The sequence below is a fragment of the Anopheles funestus genome, chromosome 3RL (assembly GCF_943734845.2).
Source record: "Anopheles funestus chromosome 3RL, idAnoFuneDA-416_04, whole genome shotgun sequence".
NCBI lineage: Eukaryota > Metazoa > Arthropoda > Insecta > Diptera > Culicidae > Anopheles > Anopheles funestus.
Window position 1 is genome coordinate 38,206,339 of NC_064599.1, and position 24,151 is coordinate 38,230,489.

At 43.4% G+C, this 24,151-nt stretch overlaps 5 protein-coding genes across 5 annotated transcripts; 1 reads left to right on the forward strand and 4 right to left on the reverse strand.

Moving 5' to 3' along the window:
* The first annotated feature begins 7 nt into the window (after positions 1-7).
* LOC125767681 (mitochondrial carrier homolog 2) lies at positions 8-2,088 on the forward strand. Its single transcript, XM_049434507.1, has 5 exons — positions 8-395; positions 471-555; positions 651-1,248; positions 1,317-1,427; positions 1,556-2,088. The coding sequence occupies exons 1-5, from the start codon at positions 252-254 to the stop codon at positions 1,617-1,619; spliced, it is 1,002 nt and encodes a 333-aa protein (XP_049290464.1). The 5' UTR covers positions 8-251; the 3' UTR covers positions 1,620-2,088.
* LOC125767653 (multiple inositol polyphosphate phosphatase 1) lies at positions 2,068-7,085 on the reverse strand. The gene is made up of 6 exons (XM_049434453.1): positions 6,780-7,085; positions 3,760-3,965; positions 3,588-3,682; positions 3,272-3,508; positions 2,516-3,195; positions 2,068-2,428 (listed from the first exon to the last, which is right to left on the reverse strand). The coding sequence occupies exons 2-6, from the start codon at positions 3,953-3,955 to the stop codon at positions 2,179-2,181; spliced, it is 1,458 nt and encodes a 485-aa protein (XP_049290410.1). The 5' UTR covers positions 3,956-3,965; positions 6,780-7,085; the 3' UTR covers positions 2,068-2,178.
* Positions 7,086-7,517: 432 nt separating this feature from the next.
* Positions 7,518-24,138, reverse strand: LOC125767630 (heat shock protein 83-like). Its single transcript, XM_049434414.1, has 2 exons — positions 24,021-24,138; positions 7,518-9,885 (listed from the first exon to the last, which is right to left on the reverse strand). Exon 2 carries the CDS (start codon positions 9,883-9,885, stop codon positions 7,744-7,746), a length of 2,142 nt encoding a protein of 713 aa, XP_049290371.1. The 5' UTR covers positions 24,021-24,138; the 3' UTR covers positions 7,518-7,743.
* LOC125767621 (putative inactive tyrosine-protein kinase Wsck) lies at positions 16,793-20,613 on the reverse strand. The gene is made up of 4 exons (XM_049434398.1): positions 19,977-20,613; positions 18,980-19,881; positions 17,799-18,475; positions 16,793-17,723 (listed from the first exon to the last, which is right to left on the reverse strand). Exons 1-4 carry the CDS (start codon positions 20,198-20,200, stop codon positions 17,232-17,234), a joined length of 2,295 nt encoding a protein of 764 aa, XP_049290355.1. The 5' UTR covers positions 20,201-20,613; the 3' UTR covers positions 16,793-17,231.
* Positions 20,960-24,138, reverse strand: LOC125767631 (heat shock protein 83). The gene is made up of 2 exons (XM_049434415.1): positions 24,021-24,138; positions 20,960-23,508 (listed from the first exon to the last, which is right to left on the reverse strand). Exon 2 carries the CDS (start codon positions 23,506-23,508, stop codon positions 21,367-21,369), a length of 2,142 nt encoding a protein of 713 aa, XP_049290372.1. The 5' UTR covers positions 24,021-24,138; the 3' UTR covers positions 20,960-21,366.
* Positions 24,139-24,151: the final 13 nt, after the last annotated feature.

Below are 24,151 nucleotides of genomic sequence, written 5' to 3' on the forward strand. Positions count from 1 at the left end.
TTTTTATCGCATTTTTGTTTTAATATTTGAAAAGAATACAAAAAAACTGCGTCATGTTCAATGGCCTTCAACGCTTCAAGCGTTCATTAGCTGTCAACGAATGAATTCCTCGACTCAATTATTCCTTTTTACCGAGAAAAACAGCCGATGCACCGTAACATTGTTGTTTTCTTTACGGTGCAGGAATAAATAGTCAATAGTGACCGAATTTGATTGTGATCAAATAAGCTAGAACAACGAAAAACTAAAGAATGGCATACTATAGCATGCCAAAGGCTTCGGCTGAGCTTAAACGAAAGGAAGAGGACGAGGTCGATTCTACGTTAAGATTTGGATTTAGGCTACTTTGCTCGACGGCACTGCATCCGCTCGAATATGCCAAAACTCTCATTCAGGTACGTGGTCGTACGGATCGCTAATGCGCGACAAAGGCCAAATACTTATCGTCTTGGATCTTATCTCTTCCTTAGCTCGGTTATGAACCAATCGCACCTCGTCCCGGACGGACCCTGTTTGGTGCGAAACGTATGATGCTACCAAACATTTTCCAGTATGGTAAGTTTAGATAATAAAAGCCGGCTAGCGGCAGAAGAAAGGGTATCGGGTGTGTTGTGCGATGTAATTGTTTTTATCTATCCTTTCCACACCAGCTGCGTACATCAAGAGCGTTGATGGGTTTATCGGATGTTTCCGAGGCCTCAGCCCAAAGATTCTAGGTAATGTTTTGAGCTCATACTATGCAGAAAAATTGTCCGTCGTATTGGTGGGCAAAATGTCCACCCGCTTCGATGATCCCAGTTTTAATTGGTTCGAAGCCAATCTTGATGATATCAACGAGTACATGGAAACAAAGGATGGTGTGGTTGAAGCCATGCCGGGTGGTATGCTACGCAAAGCCGTGGCACACGTATGCGGCGTAGTCATTTCCCACCCATTCCATGTGATTTCCATCCGCATGATGGCACAGTTTATCGGCCGGGAGCATATGTACGATGGATTGTTTGGCTCGATAAAGGAAATCTGGTTGCACGAAGGCATCTCTGGATTCTTTTCGGGAATTATTCCTCGCTTGTGGATGGATTTCTGTTGCCTGACAATTACTAGCGGAATCACCTACCTGGTCGCAAAGTACCTAGGAGCAAACAAAACTGTCTGCGGCCACGTAAATAACATTGCGCACTTTTCGGTCACTAGTGTGTTTTACCCGTACCATGTCGTATCCACCTGTATGGCCGTCCATGGATCCAGGTAAGCGATGTTGCTGCAGTAGATAGTTGTACGATGAGTAAAATGAATTATTGGCTTTCCAATTTTAGATTAAAGGCCGGTAATCCGCCACTGATGGATTATTACGTCAACTGGAACGATTGTTACGCACGTCTGCTTTTGCAACGACAGCATAAGCGAGGATCGTCATTCTTTTTCCGGTAAGAACATGATGCTGTGCTGATGCAACTAATTCGGTGTTCGTTAGCATACCGGATGCATTCATCCATTCATAACGTAGTTTTACGTTAATTCATTAATTGTACATTTTGATATGCTTTTGTTACAGCGCCGTTGCTAGCACACCTGCCAAGATGAACGGTGCATTTGCTCCATATCCGGAACTGAAGTAAAGCGCACGGAACACAACATTCATTACCGTTTCACGGTACACCGTTTTGCTTGAATATTTAACATTCTGCTCCGTTATTTTCCTACCAAAACCAAAGTGGTATTGCACAGCTTGATGGTAGTTTTCCAGTTAGTGTTCTATTGTTCTATTCATTTTTCTTTGCTTTTTCATCTCGGTTTTTTTGTTTCTTTGACAATCGAACGTTTCATTGCATTTATCTTTTCGGTGGAAAAAATTATAAACTACACATTATTACGCACGTTTGCTATTAATGAATCCACCGCCAGGCTAGAAACACAAATGGCGAACATTTCGTAGAGGGAAATATTATTGCACACAGTGCGCAATACAAAAAAAACATTTAAAAGCAAAACGTTAAATACCTCTTCGAACAAACAGTAGTCAGTCAGAATACAGATAAGAACCAAAACATAAAAACAAACGCAAAATCGTGGTGTTGTAAAATAATGCATACATTTTCTCTTTAGTATGATCGAAAAATGCCACCAATGGATGACACAAGCGCCTCAAAGTGGTGCTTCGTCCGCGACAAAATAATACTACAACAAGGTAAGATGTCGTGCCGAAGCAAACAAGAAAACGGCCAATCCAACAGCAAGATGAGACCACACTGTGGCTGCTGCACCGCTGTTCTGGCAGTACAACCGATCGCAGTTGTCCTCGGTGAACCTTTGATACTGTCGCTTGACGTCTGACCAGTTGCACAGTCCCACGCTGCACCAATCCAGCATGATAGGCTTCTCGTTGAGGAAAAATATCACTTTTTCCGGTTCCCGCTGTTCGGCGCACCTGTCGCAAGGAAAGAGTCATATTAACGCAATGATACATTTGCTGTAGACACAGCAGAAGCTAACTAAGCTTTCTTATCATACGTACTGATACTTTACCGCCGCTACATTAGCTGCAAATGGGATGTCACTTGACGTGTATTTGCGGTTGCGCATGAACGGAAAATTATCGGCCCGTATTGGCGTGGAATCACGCTTTGCACCTAGTGCTGCCAGGAAGAGCTGGATTTCCGAATCATGCGTAAAGTACGCCACCACTGATGGATCCTCACGGGACGTTAGCTGACGAAGCATATCGGCCATCGCATGACAGGCAAGATCCTGGCTACGGCTGTATCCGTAGCTGTTACGATAAAAGTACGCAAGATCCTCCTTGTACTCGAGCACTCGCACCTGATCCTCGGTAAAAGCGGTACAGAACGGGCTGGGACGTGAAATTCGCCACGCCTGTTCGTATCGGCAAGCATCCCACATCACTTCGATCTGATCCACGCTTAAATTGTGCCGGAAGCCGAGCCGCTGCGAAATGTCCCATACCGTCCCGGTGAACAGCGCGGAACGCAGGAATTTGTTCACTTCCGAGTTTTCATCGCGCATGTCACGGTTCTTGTTCGTTTCATAATCTGGACAGGAGTCGTATGGTTTGAGTAATAGGTCCGGATCCGCTGCCGGCGTAGGTTTCACCCGTTGGGCTTCCTCACGACCAAATAGTCCTTCGGCGAACGCCTTAAAACTTGCCTCAGTGCGCTGGGTTGCTGTGTGACGGAACTGGGTGAGAGAAAAATTTATAGATGATAAAATATTAGTAACTAATGTCCACCTCAATAGTGAACCGCATGCTTACCGTAAACTTGGAGGGTTGATAACCACTACCAAACACCTGCCAATATTTCTCCTTGGCGCGCACTGCAAGATACTTCAGATCCTCCCATCCCTGTTCGGTTAGATGTGAATCATACTGTTCGGTAATGTTCGGATCCCAGTGCCAGTTTCGCAACATTTCCAAATCCTCATCACACATGCGACCATTATCCGGGGGATTGCGGCGCGTAAAGTAGTTGTCCATGATGGAATCTTGCAGCTACAGTTTGAGGATGTTTTGTTACATACTTATTAAATTATAATTAAAAAATTATAAACTCCACCACGCACATACTTACCAGCTTCAGCTGCTTTGGCATTTCGATGATATCGTTCTTACCCGGAAGTCTTGTACCATGACGGCTTAGTAACCAAAACTTTACCGGCACACAATCTGCAAAGTAAAAATGGAAGAACATGTATAAATATATCGTAATTTTGCACAGGGACTACCTGTAAAATGAAACCTACTTGGCACAATATGCTGTCGATCAGTATCCGGTGCGCGGATCAGTTCGTATACGTTTTTGGTAGCAAAATGTTTCACCTGTTTGCGTTCCGTATCATCGTTGTAACAGTACGATTCGCAGCACGTGCTACCTTGCGCTGTGATGAACTGCACCAGACAGTGAAGCAGCAAGATCACTTGTAATACTCGCGGTATCATTTTTGGGATGCTAAAGAAATGAAAACAAACAGTAAAATAGAGTGGGAAAACTATTCAGAGCGCTATCATAATTTCAGTTTTTACGGTTTTCCATAATGGCCTTGTGATCGAAGCTCAAAATGTACCATCATCAATGTCACGGTGTCAATATCTTATCGAACGTGAAAAACACGAGTTCGACACGTTATTTTAAACAATAGATTGGCCGTATCGCAAATATGTATCTTGTTATTCTTTTAATCCACAAGACAAATTGCTTGATACGCAATCTTCCCTTGGGTGATCTTTCTTATAACTGCCGGGTGGTTCACTGGATGGAATTTGTTTGTTCTGCTGCTAATTGCAATTTTCCCTGACACTTTTGGCGGACGCATCTAGACGTGATGAATCAGTTTGTGCGTCCGATCACCGCATCTCTGTTCTTGTGGGCGATCTGACGAGCGTTAATGAACTGAGCCGCGCGGTGTTATTCTCATGACGTGCTTATGCCATTTATCTTATCTTGCAGTTGATTCCAACATACAGAAATAATCAAAAATATGTTCAAAGATACCGAAAGGACTTAGATTTTGGAGGGATGAAAGCATGTATATTCTATAGACTCGCGACAAGCTAATCGAGAGAGAAAATTTCATGAAATTATTGGTAAAACCAGAAAGCAGCAGAGTGTTATGCTTGCACGTCTTTCGTACCGGCTTCCAAATTTTATGATCATTGCTTTTGACTTTTGACCAGCAATGATTGGAAACAATTCCATACTACGATCATTCCTCCTTTAGATTGGAATTTGATCTAACCCAGAAGTAAAGTTTCCTATAATTTAAAACTTTATTTCGGCTTTTGGAAGACTCTCGATTCAGACCTACCATGTCTTTCCATGACTTCATTTAACTATTTGATAGATTATTATTCCAGTGTATTGTGCAACAGTTAAACTTAAACCATTCATAAACATTTCAGGGCAATGGGCAGGGCAGTAGTTGCGCCATGCAGGTGCTAAACTGCCGCCAAGTTCCACACCAGTATTGTGAACTAATTATTCTGATGTCTAATCCCTTTTTGCTCAGCAACAAAAGCCACATTTGATATTGATTCTCATCTGTTTAAAATGTATTAACACACCATCTACTTATCATTGTCATAAATTTTAAAATTTAACCCTATTTGAAGACAATATCAGCACTTTTTGGTTGATATTTTAAATATTATCGGATCATTGCACTGTATTATTCTATTTTGTTTGCGAATATAATCAAAAAAACGTTTTTAGTACATACTAAATACAAAAGTAACAATTGTATCGATCCATAAATGAACAGATCTAAAAACGAATAACTGCTGGAAGCAATACAAATTGGAACATTGTTAAATTGACTCAATGGTTTTACGCACTTTCGATTTCACGATCGTACAGAGCATTGAAATATTCTCCAATAATGGACATCATCCCAGCTGTAAGCATTTCTTCCTCAAGCGGAACATTTATCGGTCAGAAGTTGTTGAACCGCAAAATTAATCCGCTCATTAAACGAGACCCATTGACCCCACCACTTCACAGTCCCTCTACTCACACAATTGGGATGAAACGATTATGGCGTTGTTCGGCAGGCGACAAATACGTGTCGCACAGTTTCCAACAATTATGGTCCAATTGGATCCATCACTTCAGGGTCTGTTGCCCGTTATCAAACAGATCAATATTTATCTCTCTCCTTGCAAGTGAATAATATCGCAAACATGTTCCAGCTTACAGCAAACTATTCTGCGGACCATTTTCAGTACCTGTTGAAACAAACATTTACTGTGCGTTATAAAAATATTGTTCATGATCATACACTAACTGCACTGCTCGTTTGTTTGCGGGTTTCCCGGTCTATATCGTGGTTGTTTCAATTTTGCGGTACACACCATCCACCATTCGTTAAAAAAAATGTGTTCTCACCGCAAGTTCGTTATATCATTCATGATAATTTTGCCACTCATTAACATACGCAGCATAAATGTTCGTCACCGCGTGCAAAAGTGTGATCGAATTAAGTGCATTTTCAAATGCGAAATATTCATTCTGTCTCCAAATCAAATCTTTTCTGACCTTGATCGTCGCGCACACACCCACCGTAACCGGCAACCGGTAGCATGCAAAAGGGAATGATCGGTACGCATTTGCGAACAGTTGAAGATAGCGTCGATGACATAATGTTTGTGGTAAAGCATACATGATCATACGTTGATGATGATGATGATCGTGAAAACGAGCGCCCCTCGACTATCACAATCGAAGTCACATTCATATACAGGTAATGGTATAGCGATCATCGTGGTCATCATCATCATCAACATTGAAGGGAGTGGCTGTGTATAGGCCAGCATAAGAAGCGTTCCTAGATTACCACCAGACGACACCACGCGAGTAGCATTCCGTTACATACTTTCTTTAGCATTCCTTTTGACTTCTTCTCTGCACCTTTTAACCGGTTTATTCTATTTGTCTCGTCTCTTTTACCTGGTCCCGTCTGCGTGAAGCAAACGATCGTGAAAAAAAACCTTTTTTAATGCTAGTGCAGCAGTTTATGCTCAATTCTATTGAAACTCGGGGTACTCATTGTTATGAGGTGCATTTCGTCAAAGTGGATGAAAGTGTTGTGTTTCACCTGAACAGGTAAGCACATTAAAAAAAAACTAAACGTTTTCTAACTATAGGAAGGGAAATATAAAAAAGGCAGCAACGTTCTACCAGCAACGCGTGATTCAACAGGCGAACATTTGCATTAGGCTCGAAGCTCTTAAACCACCATCCGTGTACCGTGTGTCCACCACTACTTACATATTGTGTTGCAATTATTTTGCACCCATATACGTTTAATGGGTATTAAACACTAAAAACACTATCACTTGAGACGTGTATTCGGGCTGGTAAACTGATAATATAATTATCCCACTAGCATCGGAAACAACGAGCGTCACTGACGATGAGTTGCATACGGGCGATCAACACAGTGCAGCGGCCACCGTATACTATGCGGTCCCGAGAGAACTGGCACAAAAACGCATAACAGATAGCTTTAGCGGACGGGAGTGAACTGAAACATCACTGTGTACCGCGGCGTACTATGACTGTCTGACGCAGTTCGCGGGTAAACTGCGATCTTGTGCTCGGGGTGTTGTCCTAACGCGCGTTTGCCTTCGCATTCATTCATTCGTTAGTGTGGTGGCTGAACACCGTCCTCTTTCATCTCGCTTTGTTACACGGTTATCATACCTATTGGACTTATGTACCTTTCCACCCACTTTCTACAACGGATGAAACCGTACAGCGGGAGCAAAACAAACGCGCGTATACGATGATGTTCATTTCATTGTAATGTTGTAATGACTACAGCATCTTCTTCAGAGTTAAGCGCAGCAATGGACAATCCATCCTGTCAATAATCGATTTTAAAATAACCTGGCCCTTAGGAACTCGAAAAATGAAAACAACAACTGGAAAGATTTTTTGTTTGTAATTATTGTTATTGTATTGTAATGGTTCTTTGTCTTTTTCGTAGCTCAATAGTACGCAGTATTAACTAAACTGGAGAAATACATGTATCCAAACCCTCTAACGAGATCTCAGATCGTAAAAACTAAAAACATTCGGAACACCCTTTTACTCGTAATAAGAATGAAATGCTTGAAGCGATGTGAGTAGCTTAATTGTACTGAACAGAAAACTAATTGGCCATTTCACTGCACGAAGTTTTCTTAAATCGTGTCTGCAATAGATGTGGAACTTAATTTGTACGTTCTATTTAATCGACCTCCTCCATGTGGGACAAGTCCTCCGAATCGTCGACCAGTGGTGGAGCATCTCCAGAGGCCGGTGCTGCAGCACTGCTACTTTCTTCCGTCATTGGCTCATCGTCATCGATACCCAGACCCAACTTGATCATACGATAGATACGGGAAGCGTGGTTTCCGGGTTCGTCCAGCGAGAAACCCGACGATAGTAGCGCCGTCTCGAACAGCAGAATCACCAGATCCTTTACCGCCTTATCGTTCTTATCCGCCTCCGCGCGTTGACGCAGTGTTTCGATGATCGCATGATCGGGATTGATCTCCATATGCTTCTTGCCTGCCATGTAGCCCATGGAAGACGAGTCACGCAGAGCCTGCGCCTTCATGATGCGCTCCATGTTGGCCGACCAACCGTACTGCGACGTGACGATACAGCAGGGCGAGTCTACCAGTCGGTTCGAAACCACCACCTTCTCCACCTTGCTCTCTAGCACCGACTTCATCACCTTGCACAGGTTCTCGAACTTGGTCTTGTCCTCCTCGCGCTTCTTCTTCTCAGCCTCGTCTTCCGGCAGCTCCAGTCCTTCTTTCGTCACACACACCAGCTGCTTTCCCTTGTACTCCTTCAACTGCTGAGTGACGTACTCATCGATGGGTTCCGTCATGTAGATCACTTCGAAGCCACGCTTCTTCACGCGCTCCACGAATGCCGAATTCTTCACCTGCTCAGTGCTCTCACCCGTGATGTAGTAAACTTGCGTCTGGTTCTCCTTCATGCGACCAACATAATCTGCCAGCGAGCAGAACTCGTCTCCAGATGCTGAGGTGTTGAAACGCAGCAGATCGGCCAGCTTCTGACGGTTCTGGCTATCCTCATGCACGCCCAACTTAAGGTTCTTGCTGAACTGGTCGTAGAACTTCTTGTACGTCTCCTTGTCTTCGGCCAGTTCCTCAAATAGCTCCAGACACTTCTTCACCAGGTTCTTGCGAATCACCTTCAGGATCTTGTTCTGCTGCAGCATCTCACGCGAAATGTTCAGCGGCAGATCTTCCGAATCGACCACACCCTTGATGAAGTTCAGATAATCAGGAATCAATTCCTCGCAGTTGTCCATGATGAACACACGGCGCACGTACAGCTTGATGTTGTTCTTCTTCTTCTTGTTCTCAAACAGATCGAAGGGCATACGACGAGGCACGAACAGCAGTGCCCGGAAGTCCAGCTGGCCCTCAACCGAGAAGTGCTTCACCGCCAGATGATCTTCCCAGTCGTTGGTGAGCGATTTGTAAAACTCGCCGTACTCCTCCTGCGAAATATCGTCCGCGTTGCGCGTCCAGATCGGCTTTGTCTTGTTCAGCTCCTCGTCCTCGGTGTATTTCACCTTCACAGTTTTCTTCTTCTTGTCCTTCTTATCCTCATCCTCGGCGTCTTCCAGCTTTGGCTCATCGTCCTTCTTGTCCTCTTCCTTCTTCTCCTCCTCGGCCTCATCGTCACTCACCTCCTTCTCGCGCTCCTTCTCCACGAGCAGCTTGATCGGGTAGCCGATGAACTGGGAATGTTTGTTCACGATCTGCTTCACCTTGCTCTCCTCCAGGTACTCCAGCTGATCCTCCTTGATGTGCAGCACGATCTTCGTACCGCGACCGAGCGGCTCACCGGCATCGGGACGCACCGTGAACGAGCCACCGGCCGACGATTCCCACACATACTGTTCGTCGTCGTTGTTCTTCGATGTCACCACCACCTTATCAGCGACCAGATACGCCGAGTAGAAACCGACACCGAACTGGCCAATCATGCTAATGTCCGCACCGGCCTGCAGCGCCTCCATGAACGCCTTCGTGCCCGATTTGGCAATCGTACCAAGATTGTTCACAAGGTCGGCCTTCGTCATGCCGATGCCGGTATCGATCAGCGTCAGCGTGCCGGCTTCCTTGTTCGGGATGATCTTGATGAACAGTTCCTTGCCCGATTCCAGCTTCGAGGGATCCGTCAGCGACTCATAACGGATCTTGTCCAGCGCATCGGACGAGTTCGAGATCAACTCACGCAGGAAGATTTCCTTGTTCGAGTAGAACGTGTTGATGATCAGTGACATCAGCTGAGCAATCTCAGCCTGGAATGCAAAGGTCTCGGATTCTGGTGCTTCCGGCATCTAGAAGAGTAAAAATATTGTCCTCGTATTAGAAAGGATCAGGCACACCAACAACTACACGCATGGCAAAAATAATATGTGACCCAGAAACAATGACACATTTTGTGGAATATGCTCTGAACCATATTGCCCTAACTAGTCAGCATGACGAATCGATTCTGTGACTGCCTCATATACCACCCCCGAATAATTATGTATTCCACATTTATAGGCGCTTTTTCAGCCTTCACTGGCAAGGAATGATTTTTCACAAAGGAATAAATGTTGATTAGGAAGTTGATTTTTTCTGATGAGAATCAGCACGACTCTGTCACTCGATGCATTACACTGGTTACACACTATTGGTACTCTTTTCCTCGCAAATTCTTACCTTTGATGAGTTTTTTTTGGCTTTTCCTACGATAAAGAAATATTCAATCTCACTTTCACACAGCTTTAGCTCCTTTAGCAACTTCACGATGTGTGCTACACTGTCCTTTTATCTGCACTTTTCGCCACGTGCTTTCCGCAAACCGATTCTGTAGATTACCAAAACGCTTCTGGAAATTTCAACCGCACACTGCTGCTGCTGCTGCGATTGCTGCATTCATCCGACCGGCAACCGGTCGTGTCGAGTAGACGGGAGAAATTGGAGTGGGGATAGCATGAATTTGGCTGCTGCTCGACAAAATGCTCGAGTTTATCATGCAGTTTCGAGATGATTTGAATTCACAGTTCTGGACAATCTGATAAACATTCGTTTTGGTATGATAGTACAACAACATTCTGATTCAATTTTATCTCATTTTTCATCAAAAGAACAATGTTTTGTTGGAAAAAAACCTTTGCATATAAATGTAGCAGATTTCTTCTGAATCCGGAAAACTAGGTTAGGATTATCCGCGCCAAAAGTGCAAGCCGGCATAGCAGTTGACAGACCGAGTTGCTTCATTCAGGGGAAGTGCGGGAACCAATTGTTCCCCTGACGGATGAATACAATTCTTCCGTAGGGGAAGTTAGGGCATTCGGCTATTTCCTGTAGATTGGTCGGCTTTGCTATTCATTTGCAAGCGAAACACTCTAGAACCGTCTGGAACATTCTAGAAGGATCTCGACGATTCGGAGGTACTGTTTCCGTTACCACCTTCGCTCAATCGTAATGACAGTGGTAAACAGCATTATTCTGAATATCCATAATATAATTGCGTATCTTCTTTCCAAGTATTCAATTTAATTATTCAGTTATTGTTGAATTTGTTACATTCAATCCGGATCGGAAGATTAATTTTCTTTGTTTTTTTACAATATTTCCCAAAAACTGCCGGCATTTTTTTTTATTTCTGTTGTCATCGCATACGTTTGACAGCTGTATGTTTGTAAACATATCAAACGGAACGTTCCAAAATGTGTTTTTTTGTTCTCTAGTACCCGATTCGACAGTTTGACACTGAAGAGTAACAACGTGCTTCTTTGGATCTCTAATTCAAAAGGACGGTTAAAAAGCGTTAAAGTGTGAAAAAGAGAAAAAAAATTAAGGATTTGGTTTTTCTATCAAGTGGTAAACTAATTAAAGACTCAGAATAGTGTAAAATAGAGTAGGAGTGATTGTGACAAGTGAGGATGGGGGTCACAGACCCCGGAGGGGGGGTTCCCCTCAGAAACTACTTTGAGGTCCTAGGGGACCTGGGTGAACCGAAGAGAAAAGTGGGAAGAAAGAACAGGAATACGATGGCAATCGTAAATGAATCGGAAGATTCGTTGTTCCTCGTTATGGAGTCGACAACGGTAGATAGGGATTTAAGCAGGTGCAACCCATTCTTAGTGCAGAAAATCATCACCAACTCCATTGGAGGCAACCCAGAATCCGTAAGTAGGCTGAGAGGAGGTAAACTCCTTATCAAGGTAAGGAATGAAAACCAAGCCAAAAAGCTGAAAGGTGTGAAAGCCATTCCGGACAGAGTAAGGCCAATAACGGTCAAAGTGGAGGAACACCCGACGTTAAATATCACAAAAGGAGTGATAAGATGTCACGACCTAGCAAATTTGACGGAAAGCGAAGTTTTGGCCGGATTATCGGACCAGAAAGTAACGGAAGTAGTTATAATGAAAATGAAAAGGGACAACGAATTAATCAACACGAAAACAGCCATCATCTCGTTTAAATCGACACAATTACCAAACTCGATCGATTTTGGGTGGTATCCAATCAGAGTGGATCCATACATCCCAAGACCCATGAGGTGCACAACGTGTCTAAAGATCGGCCATACCAAAAAGTGGTGCAAAGGAGAAAAAATATGCGGAAACTGTAGCAAACCGATGCATGATGAGGCATGTACAGAAATAAAATGCGTTTCATGCGAGGGCAATCACCCCACGCTAAACAAGGAATGCCCAGTGTTCAAGGACGAGATGGAAATACAAAAAATAAAAACTATAAGCAGAGTATCATACTCAGAAGCTAGGAGAATGAGACGGAGCCAATGCCCCACTATACCTAGAGACTACACAACAAAAGATAGATCGTACGCACGCATGACCAAACAAACGCAAAACGAGACCAGTCTCGCACACAGTGACAAACATCTAAATACAGAAAACAAGAACGAACTAAAAGAAACAAGCACTAAGCAAACAGAAACGAACACTAAACCGACAGAAATAATTAAAACAAATACAGAACAAAATAATACAGAAAATACTAAAACCAACACAACGATTGAAATCAGCACAGACTCCATCCCGAGCACCTCCGAACACGGCTACAATACAGTCGTGGTAACGGACAGCGCGGATGAGATGATCCTCTCAGAAACCGAACAAACAGACACAGATCCAACTATAACCATAAACGGTAAACCAATACCAATTAATGAACTAACCAAAGAGCAAATAACGAACATTATCATATAAACCCCATCATTTGAACTAAGCAATTTGTAGCATTTGCAGCAATGGCGCAGATAAAGCTACTCCAATCAAACATACAGAGCATACAAAAAAACAAAGATGAACTAGCATACATTCTTAATAAAGAGGGATGTGATATAGCCTGCATTCAGGAAACATGGCTGAAGGCAGATGACACGTTTAAAATAAGCGGTTTTAATATTATTCGGAACGATAGAGATGACGGGTACGGTGGCAGCGCTATACTCGTAAGGAACAACATAAAATTCGAAAAAATCAAAGTACACGAGGAAAGCGACATGATCCAAACAGCCGCCATAAAAATACCTGAAACTAAACTAGTCATCACTAGCTCATACGTTGCACCTAGAACCAGCCACACTCACTTCGCTAGAATATTTAAATTAATACTTGCAAACGCGACGAAAGAAAAATTTTGTTTGGTCACGGGAGATTTCAACTCCCATCACACGTATTGGGGAGACCACTCCACTGACAAAAGAGGAAAAGTACTTCTGGAGGAAGCAAACGAGAGAAACGTTTCCATACTATTCAATACAGAACCCACCTTTATCTCTACGGACCCTAACAAAAGAAATTCAGCGATAGATTTAACAATCCCTTCTAGCAATCTATTAGGGAAAGTGCACAGAACAATCCAAGATTGTCACGTCGGCAATAGTCAACACAGAACTATATCAATAGAAATACAGCTTCACTTCCCGCGAATTCAAAAGAAAGTACCAGTCCTCGGGAGAATTTATAAACAAATAAATGAAATGACAGACACAAACCTAAATTTGAACTCCGCAACAAAGAACATAGCAAACATTATAAAAAATAACCAAAGAATAAATAAGTACCAAGCCAAAGAATGGTGGACAGAGGAACTGAAGTCACTATGGGGGAAAAAAAATGAAGCAAGGAAAAAATACAGCCGATCTAAAACCATCGAAAACCAAATCGAATTTAAAAAACAACTAGCGAAGTTCAGATATAACAAAAAACAGCTAAAAATAGCCAGCTGGGAAAACCATCTTCAAGAAATCGACGCCCAGACCTCTCCCCATAAGTTGTGGGAGCTCGTCAAAAAATGCAACAACACGAACAAGCCCAGAGAGGAAAACATTATCCACAAATCAGCAAAACAAGCGAGCACATTCCTCAAAATGAACTTTAGCACCCCTAAGAAAAAGCAAACAATCGGGGCAATCAATGCAATGACAGAAAAAGATTTAATCAAGGTCAGTGATTGGCATAGAATCCTAAAAAAGAAAAAGAACTCAGCACCAGGGACTGATGGGGTGACATACAAAATGTGGAAAAGCTTTAACAACAAATGCACAGAAGCGATAGTAAAAGACATAAACACCATCTGGAAGAAGGGCAAGATTACCAAAAATATGAGGAGAATAAAAATAATAGCTATCCCAAAACCAGGAAAAGATCCGGAAGAAGTCTGCAACTACAGACCCATAGCACTCATGGTCACCCCCCTAAAGATCATTAACACAGCGGTACTAGAACAGGTGATTCAAACAGTAGAGAAATACCGATTACTACCCGAAACTACTTTCGGTTTCAGGAAGAAAAAATCAACAACCAGCGCCGTGAACGTGATTTCCAACATAATTCATACAAATAGCAACAAAAAAAAGATCACAGGGGTAATTTTTATAGATATAAAAAGTGCTTACAATGGTGTATCTACAAAAAAGCTAATTGAATCACTTAGGGCATGCTATTTACCTGAGGAAATAGTAGCCTGGATAGGCAATTTCCTCAGAAGAAGAATCATCGAGCTGAATACCAATGAGGGGAAAATCGAAAGGGTAGTCTCAAATGGCCTTCCACAAGGTGATGTTCTGTCTCCCACGTTATTCAACATATACACCCGGAACATTCATGATATGAACAACCACGCAGTCAGAATTATACAATATGCGGATGATATTGTACTGATTGAATCCGGGATATCCTGGAGACACGTGGAAGTGAAGTTGCGGCGATCAGTAAAGCAACTAGAGGAAAAAATTAAGGATCTTGAACTGGAAATCAACGGTGACAAATGCTCGATGATGGTATTTCCGAAACCCGAACCAAAGATTAATGTAAACATTGCCAATACAAGGGTCATACTAAGCAATTCGGTCAAGTTTCTGGGAGTCACTATAGATAAAAAGCTCAAGTTTAACGAACATCTAAAGAATATGACCACAAAAGCTAACAATAGACTAAATATAATGAATATGGTATGCTCGAATAAGAAACACATAAACCCAGAAAAATCATTACAGCTACATAGAGCACTAATTAGGGGCAGCATAGAGTATGGTCTGTCCCTAAGTGGAAATGCTAACAAGGCGACGTTTCAATCTGCAAAAAAGATCATACATCAATCGCTAAGAAAGGTAACGGGCTGCACCAGAACGACTCCAATAAATACATTAATGGCAATATCGACCGAAATGCCGTTTGAAATAAGAACAAAGTTCTTGATGGGCAAAGAACTAGCTAAAGAGGTAGCTTACTCATCACTGACCCGAGATGTCCTAAGCAAGCAAATAAGAACAAGACATAAAACGAAACCATCAGCTCAAGCCACACTGTATCAAGAAAACAAAGATACCTTCGATGCAGTTAACCAGTACCAATTCAATGAAGCGAGTAGTAGCGAATTCCAAATGAACATAAAGGATAGCATAAGAGAATTAACGACGTCTAAAAGCAAAACCAACTCAAATGCACTGAAGCAACTAGCACTGGAAATTATTAACAGAGATCGGCACAAAGTGCAAATATACACAGACGGAAGCAAAACAGACCTAAACTGTGGGATTGGTATCGTAATATTAGTTAATTCCAGAACGGAGACAGAGGTGGCATACAAACTAGATAAATCCGTATCCATCTGCACGACGGAATTGGTGGCCATTGATAAAGCATTGGAACTAGCAATAGAAAAAAAGTTAAAAAATCCCATCATCTACACTGACAGCAAAGCTGCATGTACCATCCTAAAAAAATCACTAAAAGAGTTTTCCGTGGATGAATTAATAGGAAGAATCCTTAGTAATGGGGAAATGCTAGAGGCAAAAATACAATGGATCCCTAGCCACGTGGGCATAGAAGGAAATGAAAAAGCAGACAATCTGGCTAAAGAAGGTACCAGCACTAATCAAACGCTCGTTAACAAACTACGCATAAAAGACGTTCTATGCGTCTTGAAACAAAAAGCGATTGACGACTCAAACAACTGGTATAAGGAAATATGCGCCACAAAAGGGAAAAAATTCTACAAATACCAAGAGCACATTGTCAACAAACCATGGCACAGTAGCATGAACCTCCCAGCAAGGGATATAAAAATAATGAATCGGCTGATCGCAGGCCATGACTACAGTAACTACTGGCTTAGTGTTATGAAAATCGCCCAACAAGGCAACTGCGAGGTCTGTAACGTCCCAGACACAGCAACACATAAGGTATTTTACTGTGAAAAACTTAGCTTGGAACGAAACAAACAACCGATAATAGACGAGGAAAAATTTAGGACAGGATGGAAAAAAAGAAATGTAGGGATTATAAAAACTGTGATAAAATTCATACACGAAAACAAAGTGATATTTTAACAAAAAAAAAAAAAAAAAATCCTAGTTGAAACAAGTAACGGTATCCGGTCCGAGCAGGCCCGGAATAAGGTCGATTTAAAAATGAAGTGCAGGAGGAAATGCCTGCACACCAGAAACCAAACTATAAACATAAACGAAAAGATCGGCAAAATGTCAAAAAAAAGGAATATCGAGAGAATTAAACAACATAGGGACAAATCGTGATATAAAGAAAAGAAGGACATATGGCCATCAGCTGCCGGTCCTGTACCAATTAGAGGTAATTGGGCGATATACGCTCAAACTTGCGGAGTAACGGAGGAAGGCCCAGGAAGCTGGATTCCTCTGTCGTACCGGAGGAGTACCTCATAGAAACAAAGAAAAAGAAAGAAAAAGAAAAAAAAAAAGTTCTCTAGTACGTACGTTCAATTAAAAAATCGATAGAAAGATCGTGCTTCAACAGTAATTTGGATTACAATGAACAGGATCTTAATGATTGAGAAAATAGTACAATAAAAAGGGTACAAAAAATGTGTTAAGTTACATTGCATGGCGGTTCCATGCAATTTAGGTGTTGTATATTGAACTGAATGCAAATAATCTAATGCGGATGGAAAGGATGTGCTAGGATAAGCAGAGGAAGTAAATTGTTTTTTTTTTACAAAAAAACGAGTTTCTATTTATTGTAATAAAAATGATCAGTAAAACGTACAAAGCTTGTTATTACTTAAATAAGGCTAGAAGAGCTGTAATGCGGAATGTGCTCGTGCATGTTCCGACTTGGACGGAATTAAGTTACATTGTCGGAAATAATGTTCAAAGAATCCCTTTCTCCGTTCGCTATACTTATTCTGCTGCTGCTTCCAAGTGAGGTAAGTACGGTGGTAGCTGAACATTCTGTTTACGCTCAAACGACAGCAAATACCGTAACATCGGTAGCGTCTGCCGTAGGTAGCGTCGCAAATCGTCAAAGCTGGGCCTATCGCTAGCATCCAGATCCCAGCAGTTTAGACACAACTGGTACAGATCCTCATACATAAAGCTCGGGCGTTCCGGTTTCTGACCGGCGCGTATCGTTGCAAACAGGTTGTCCGTTGTCGTACTGCCGTAAGGTGTGGCACCGAGACAGCAACACTCCCATATCAACAATCCGAACGACCAGACGTCGCTTTTGGTCGAGTGGTTTTGGAATTTAATTACTTCCGGTGCGTGCCAGCGCTCAATCGCTATAGCGCTGCCTGTATCTTCGGCACACAGCGGTGGTCCGAAGGCGCTCACCTTTACCTCGAATTTGGTATTCACGTACACGGTGCGGGCACATAACTTTTTACTCACAACCTGCAAGAATCCAACACATTTAAAAATACCGTTAACATTAGGTCAGATGATCTAGTTCAGTGATCGACTACCTACATTATTATCTGCCAAAAATTGCATTCCATCGCACACCAGACAGAGAATGTTGACCACAATCTCTTCCGACACGGTCGAGAACTTAACACTGTTCGTATTGACCGGCACGCGTGCGTTCAATAGCGTCTGTTTCAGTGTTGTTTGCATCTGCTCGAACAGCAGATAGCACCAATCGGGCGTAACGCAAACACCATAAAACAAGATCACGTTAGCATGGTCTGCCAGTGCCGTTAACCGTCGGAATTCGTTCAGAAACGCTATCTGATCGACGCTCTCCATATCGTCCGTGATTACATGCACCTGGGCCGGCATATCCTGCTCCTGGCGCTGCAACGATCCGAGCAGGATGTCCCCATACTTTCCACTGCCCAGTACCCGATTGATATCCAAACTAAGATACTTTCGTGCGTGGTTTTTCGACGCATCCATTCCATCAATGATGTCGCGCAGTTCTGCCTCAAAGCCACGCTGTTCATAGATGTCCGGCATGTAGCCGTTGTTCTCCACTTCGAGAATGGGACCTTGGAGTGTCAGTTCGTGATGATCACCAAATGGCCTTGTGTTGGCAGCAGGCGTTTTGAAGTGCAAATAAACGTACAGAATGATGGCCCCCGTGAGAACGATCCCGAACAGTATGCAGGCAGTGGTCAATATCGTTATTAGAGTTTCGTTACGTTCTGCAATCATAAATTATTGAAAATTATAAGTAATTAAGAGGTAAGAAATAACGTATCCATTAACAAAGTGGATTGATTTTGAAGTTATCGGGTGAAGATACTTGAATTAAACACATTTTGCTTAAATCATATGCCTTAAAATTCTTCTAAAAGATACATTAACTCGTCTTCGGCCCTTTCGGAAGGATTGCTTTGGTTCAGCTTTTTCCTGGCCTTGGTGATCTACAACCATATCGCTGACTGTATCCGAAATTATTGAATTTGATCCCCCTTTTGAAGTCTTATCTAAATCTTTTTGTATGGTGCAACTGACAATATATATTGTAGATGATCAGATCGACTTTACCGGGCGGAGGTGCCACACCAAAAAGGACACAATTCTGATTGCACCTCTAGGAAAGCAGCAAAGTCGGATGAAAAATCGCAATCCATTTTGTAATGTATACGTAACTATTGTAATGTTAAGGATAAACGATCAACTAGATCAACGATGAAAATCCTTACCAATTTCGACCGTTTTTAAATTCACATGATGATGGTCTGGGTACTGATGCTGCTCATGCGTTGTCGTGGCGTACCGCACCTTAACCACATGGTTCAGGATGCTTACAACACCGATTGATATATGGACGTGTGTACGTGCCGTAATTGGTGGATTGAAATAGCTGCGATATTCGCGCCCATCGCCCACAGTGAACTGTAACAATTGGTCATCCTTCATCTCCAATTCGGCCGCGATATAGTACGGCACTTTGTTCTCCTTCGACTGCTGGAACGTGTTCAGCTGGCTCTCGTCAATCTGTTGGATCAGTTCGCTGTTAACATAGTGCACCACCACGCGATAGTAATTGACTGGTCCATTATTGTTCGTGGCTCGCGGAATCTGTATCGATATAGTGGATTCGAACCGGCGCAAAATAATGGGCTCTTCGGGTTCCGGATCGGGACGTCCGATTTCGGTGCTGCCCGCAATGCTAGTCATTCCTCCGGCCCCTTTTGCTGAAACCGATATCACCGTTATGTTGTACTCGGTGCCTGGTTGCAAGTTGGATAGCTCAAAGCCGGTTGAGACGTTGTGCACCGACCATCGCACGGGATAGATCCGGAAGCTCGCGTACGTGCGCGTCACTTGAGCCACGATCTCAAACTCTTCGATCATCACCCCATCGTCCGCAGGTAGATCCCAACGGATTGCTATGATATCTTCTTTCTGATCTCCCTCAATGCGCAAATTACGGACCGGTCCGGCCACATCAATGCCCGTTTCATAGACGGCTTGCGCTTTTACTCCTCCACAGTTTGCGTCCGGTTGTTTGCCACACTTCAGGTCACACTCGCGATCTTCCACGATGCGTGTTTGGATTGTGTTGGTGCAGCTACATCGCGAGCCGGACAGTACAGCATATCTACAGTGCATGGAAAGGAGACAACGAAATGAAAACAATTACTTTCCCGGCCATTCATAGCGGTCCATCGAAAAAGGTCACTATGAAGCATTTACCTGTAGAAATTGTTCTCACAATTGTCGACGCACTCATCTCGATTCTCCGTCGTCAGCGTTAACCTAGCAAAGCGATCGCGCTCATAGCAACCAAAGTAGGCTCCTTTGTCTGCTGCGGCTACTATGTGACCGAAAACGGTGAGCAGTGTAAAGCTTAACAGCATAAAAGTCCGCCAGCGATGACAAAAAAGCAACGGGTTGACCGCTAATCGTGTAGATGGCATCTTTAACTATCCAATGTTGACACACTTTTATGCTGCCATCCCGCATCAAACAAACCGCACTAAAACACACACGCAGCCAGCTTGTGCTGCAATTGCTAACTTCAGCTTTCCGTAATGTTTACTGCACACTTTAATTGCACCTGATCACACCCTAAAAGAAGAACGCAGCCAGCACGGTTACACGACTAGATGCACTTTTGTCTATAGCCTGCAACGATAAATGGTGCATCGAGATCACGAACAGCAGATCGTCGGGCGAGGTACACGACACACGCACACCTGACGGTTGTGTATCGTTTGGCCGTATGACTATAGCAACCGTTGCTATCCTCCACCTGCACCACCTATGCTGCTCGCATCCACGACAAACATTCTTGAGCGAGACGAGAGAAAGAACTCCGTGGAAAACAAAAGCACGATCTACATCATCGCGTCAACAATCTTTGCGAGCATGTGTGTGTGAGAGCATACCCCAAGCTCGTTAGAGACCACGCAGTAGATATATTTCAAAGGTTTGTAGAACTGAACAATATTGTCAAAGCTGTACGCGATTAGGTACTGTTAATTAATTGTATCATTCAGACTCAGTTCAATGAAGTAAACTCCGTTTTATATGAAATTTGGCTTATTTGTCTTCAAACGATTGAATCTATTCATAACAATAAAAAATTAAGTATAAAAAATTAAATTCACAATAAAAAATTAAGTACAGTTCACCACACAAGTGATATTAGGTTGTTCAAATTCATGATAACACCATTTCATTTTACAGAGATTTAAAATGTTTCTTTATTCATTAGTCATTGGTTCCGCTAAAACGCGGTTGAACTTAAAATGATCTAACAATCAAAAGGTAAGGGATGTGGTTAATAAAATTAGGCAATGTATGCAATCAGCAGAATGCTAAAAGATAATCGAGAGCTAAATTACAATTATTTCTCTCCCCTACACGGTGTTCAATTGAACATACTGCTGAATCCTATTATTTCATCACCCCCAATCCTTATATCCTTATTTTTATCAAGACCTATCTCGCGTAACTGCTTTTTTATAAAATTCAGCCTTCGGAATTGTTATACATACATAATCTAGAGACTGGCATATGCGACACTCGTCACATTTGTAATGGATTAGAAGTGATGGCTTATTTCCTAACTGCTATTGATTTAATCGACTTCCTCCATGTGCGACAAGTCTTCCGCATCATCGACCAGTGGTGGAGCGTCTCCAGAAGCCGGAGCAGCACTGCTACTTTCTTCGGTAGTCATTGGCTCATCGTCATCAATACCCAGACCCAACTTGATCATGCGATAGATACGGGAAGCGTGGTTTCCGGGTTCGTCCAGCGAGAAGCCCGACGATAGTAGCGCCGTCTCGAACAGCAGAATCACCAGATCCTTTACCGCCTTATCGTTCTTGTCAGCCTCCGCGCGTTGACGCAGTGTTTCGATGATCGCATGATCGGGATTGATCTCCATATGCTTCTTGCCCGCCATGTAGCCCATAGAAGACGAGTCACGCAGAGCCTGCGCCTTCATGATGCGCTCCATGTTGGCGGACCAACCGTACTGCGACGTGACGATACAGCAGGGCGAGTCTACCAGTCGGTTCGACACCACCACCTTCTCCACCTTGCTCTCCAGCACCGACTTCATCACCTTGCACAGGTTCTCGAACTTGGTCTTGTCCTCCTCGCGCTTCTTCTTCTCAGCCTCGTCTTCCGGTAGCTCCAGTCCTTCTTTCGTCACACACACCAGCTGCTTTCCCTTGTACTCCTTCAACTGCTGAGTGACGTACTCATCGATGGGTTCCGTCATGTAGATCACTTCGAAGCCACGCTTCTTCACGCGCTCCACGAATGCCGAATTCTTCACCTGCTCAGTGCTCTCACCCGTGATGTAGTAAACTTGCGTCTGGTTCTCCTTCATGCGACCGACGTAATCTGCCAGCGAGCAGAACTCGTCTCCAGATGCTGAGGTGTTGAAACGCAGCAGATCGGCCAGCTTCTGACGGTTCTGGCTGTCCTCATGCACGCCCAGCTTAAGGTTCTTGCTGAACTGATCGTAGAACTTCTTGTACGTCTCCTTGTCTTCGGCCAGTTCCTCAAATAGCTCCAGACACTTCTTCACCAGGTTCTTGCGAATCACCTTCAGGATCTTGTTCTGCTGCAGCATCTCACGCGAAATGTTCAGCGGCAGATCTTCCGAATCGACCACACCCTTGATGAAGTTCAGATAATCAGGAATCAGTTCCTCGCAGTTGTCCATGATGAACACACGGCGCACGTACAGCTTGATGTTGTTCTTCTTCTTCTTGTTCTCAAACAGATCGAAAGGCATACGACGAGGCACGAACAGCAGCGCCCGGAAGTCCAGCTGGCCCTCAACCGAGAAGTGCTTCACCGCCAGATGATCTTCCCAGTCGTTGGTCAGCGATTTGTAAAACTCGCCGTACTCCTCCTGCGAAATATCGTCCGCATTGCGCGTCCAGATGGGCTTCGTCTTGTTCAGCTCCTCGTCCTCGGTGTACTTCACCTTCACAGTCTTCTTCTTCTTGTCCTTCTTATCCTCATCCTCGGCGTCTTCCAGCTTTGGCTCTTCGTCCTTCTTGTCCTCTTCCTTCTTCTCCTCCTCGGCCTCATCGTCACTCACCTCCTTCTCGCGCTCCTTCTCCACGAGCAGCTTGATCGGGTAGCCGATGAACTGGGAATGTTTGTTCACGATCTGCTTCACCTTGCTCTCTTCCAGGTATTCCAGCTGATCCTCTTTGATGTGCAGCACGATCTTCGTACCGCGACCGAGCGGCTCACCGGCATCGGGACGCACCGTGAACGAGCCACCGGCCGACGATTCCCACACATACTGTTCGTCGTCGTTGTTCTTCGATGTCACCACCACCTTATCAGCGACCAGATACGCCGAGTAGAAACCGACACCGAACTGGCCAATCATGCTAATGTCCGCACCAGCCTGCAGCGCCTCCATGAACGCCTTCGTGCCCGACTTGGCAATCGTACCAAGATTGTTCACAAGGTCGGCCTTCGTCATGCCGATGCCGGTATCGATCAGCGTCAGCGTGCCGGCTTCCTTGTTCGGGATGATCTTGATGAACAGTTCCTTGCCCGATTCCAGCTTCGAGGGATCCGTCAGAGACTCATAACGGATCTTGTCCAGCGCATCGGACGAGTTCGAGATCAACTCACGCAGGAAGATTTCCTTGTTCGAGTAGAACGTGTTGATGATCAGTGACATCAGCTGAGCAATCTCAGCCTGGAATGCAAAGGTCTCGGATTCTGGTGCTTCCGGCATCTGAAATTAAAATTAATAAAAGTTTATTACAATTCTTCACATCACATATTCCCGAAGTAAAATAAGCCAGATATAGCAGACATGACCTAGCAGATTATCATGTCAGGAAACATGACAGGAATTTTAACGCAGTGCAAGACATAATACATGGACGTATCACCAGGGGTTTAATTTACCACTTAATTTAATAAGTTCCACTTCACACAGGTCGATTTTGAGACTTCGAGCCAAAAAAATATCAACTCTTTTTTAACCTTTACGAATGGAATATTGCACCGGAAAATAGTTTTAACATTAAAATTTTAACACAATAGACAAGTAATTCTCAATCTGCACACCGCTTGCGTAATATCTTAACTAGAGTAATATTGAACACAAGCATTCGATAGAACTAAGGTGAAAACATGACGCTAGAAAATACAGCAAATTCTTTGCAAACTCACAACTTGTACAAAGCACACTCAACGATTTTCCGGAATCAATAAATCATCCACTCGATGGCCCATACATACCTTGCTTGATTTTTATGATGCTTTTTTCTCAACAGACAAACGTTCAATGCACGTCGAAATGTGATTCTTCTCAAAAACAAGCGTAGAAATCTATTCCTATGCTCACTATGATTTGCACGCACTTTCAGCAC

Bases quoted from the DNA above. Each gene is read 5' to 3' on its own strand.
- LOC125767631 (XM_049434415.1), bottom strand. From the start codon at position 23,508: ATGCCGGAAGCACCAGAATCCGAGACCTTTGCATTCCAGGCTGAGATT.
- LOC125767681 (XM_049434507.1), top strand. From the start codon at position 252: ATGGCATACTATAGCATGCCAAAGGCTTCGGCTGAGCTTAAACGAAAG. The intron at 556-650 runs GTAAGTTTAGAT...TTTCCACACCAG, and splicing joins ACCAAACATTTTCCAGTATG to CTGCGTACATCAAGAGCGTT. The intron at 1,249-1,316 runs GTAAGCGATGTT...TTCCAATTTTAG, and splicing joins ATGGCCGTCCATGGATCCAG to ATTAAAGGCCGGTAATCCGC.
- LOC125767621 (XM_049434398.1), bottom strand. From the start codon at position 20,200: ATGCCATCTACACGATTAGCGGTCAACCCGTTGCTTTTTTGTCATCGC. The intron at 19,882-19,976 runs GTAAATGCTTCA...CATGCACTGTAG, and splicing joins TGTGAGAACAATTTCTACAG to ATATGCTGTACTGTCCGGCT. The intron at 17,724-17,798 runs GTAGGTAGTCGA...GGATTCTTGCAG, and splicing joins AATTTTTGGCAGATAATAAT to GTTGTGAGTAAAAAGTTATG.
- LOC125767630 (XM_049434414.1), bottom strand. From the start codon at position 9,885: ATGCCGGAAGCACCAGAATCCGAGACCTTTGCATTCCAGGCTGAGATT.
- LOC125767653 (XM_049434453.1), bottom strand. From the start codon at position 3,955: ATGATACCGCGAGTATTACAAGTGATCTTGCTGCTTCACTGTCTGGTG. The intron at 3,509-3,587 runs GTAAGTATGTGC...CTCAAACTGTAG, and splicing joins TGCCAAAGCAGCTGAAGCTG to CTGCAAGATTCCATCATGGA. The intron at 3,196-3,271 runs GTAAGCATGCGG...TCTCTCACCCAG, and splicing joins ATCAACCCTCCAAGTTTACG to TTCCGTCACACAGCAACCCA.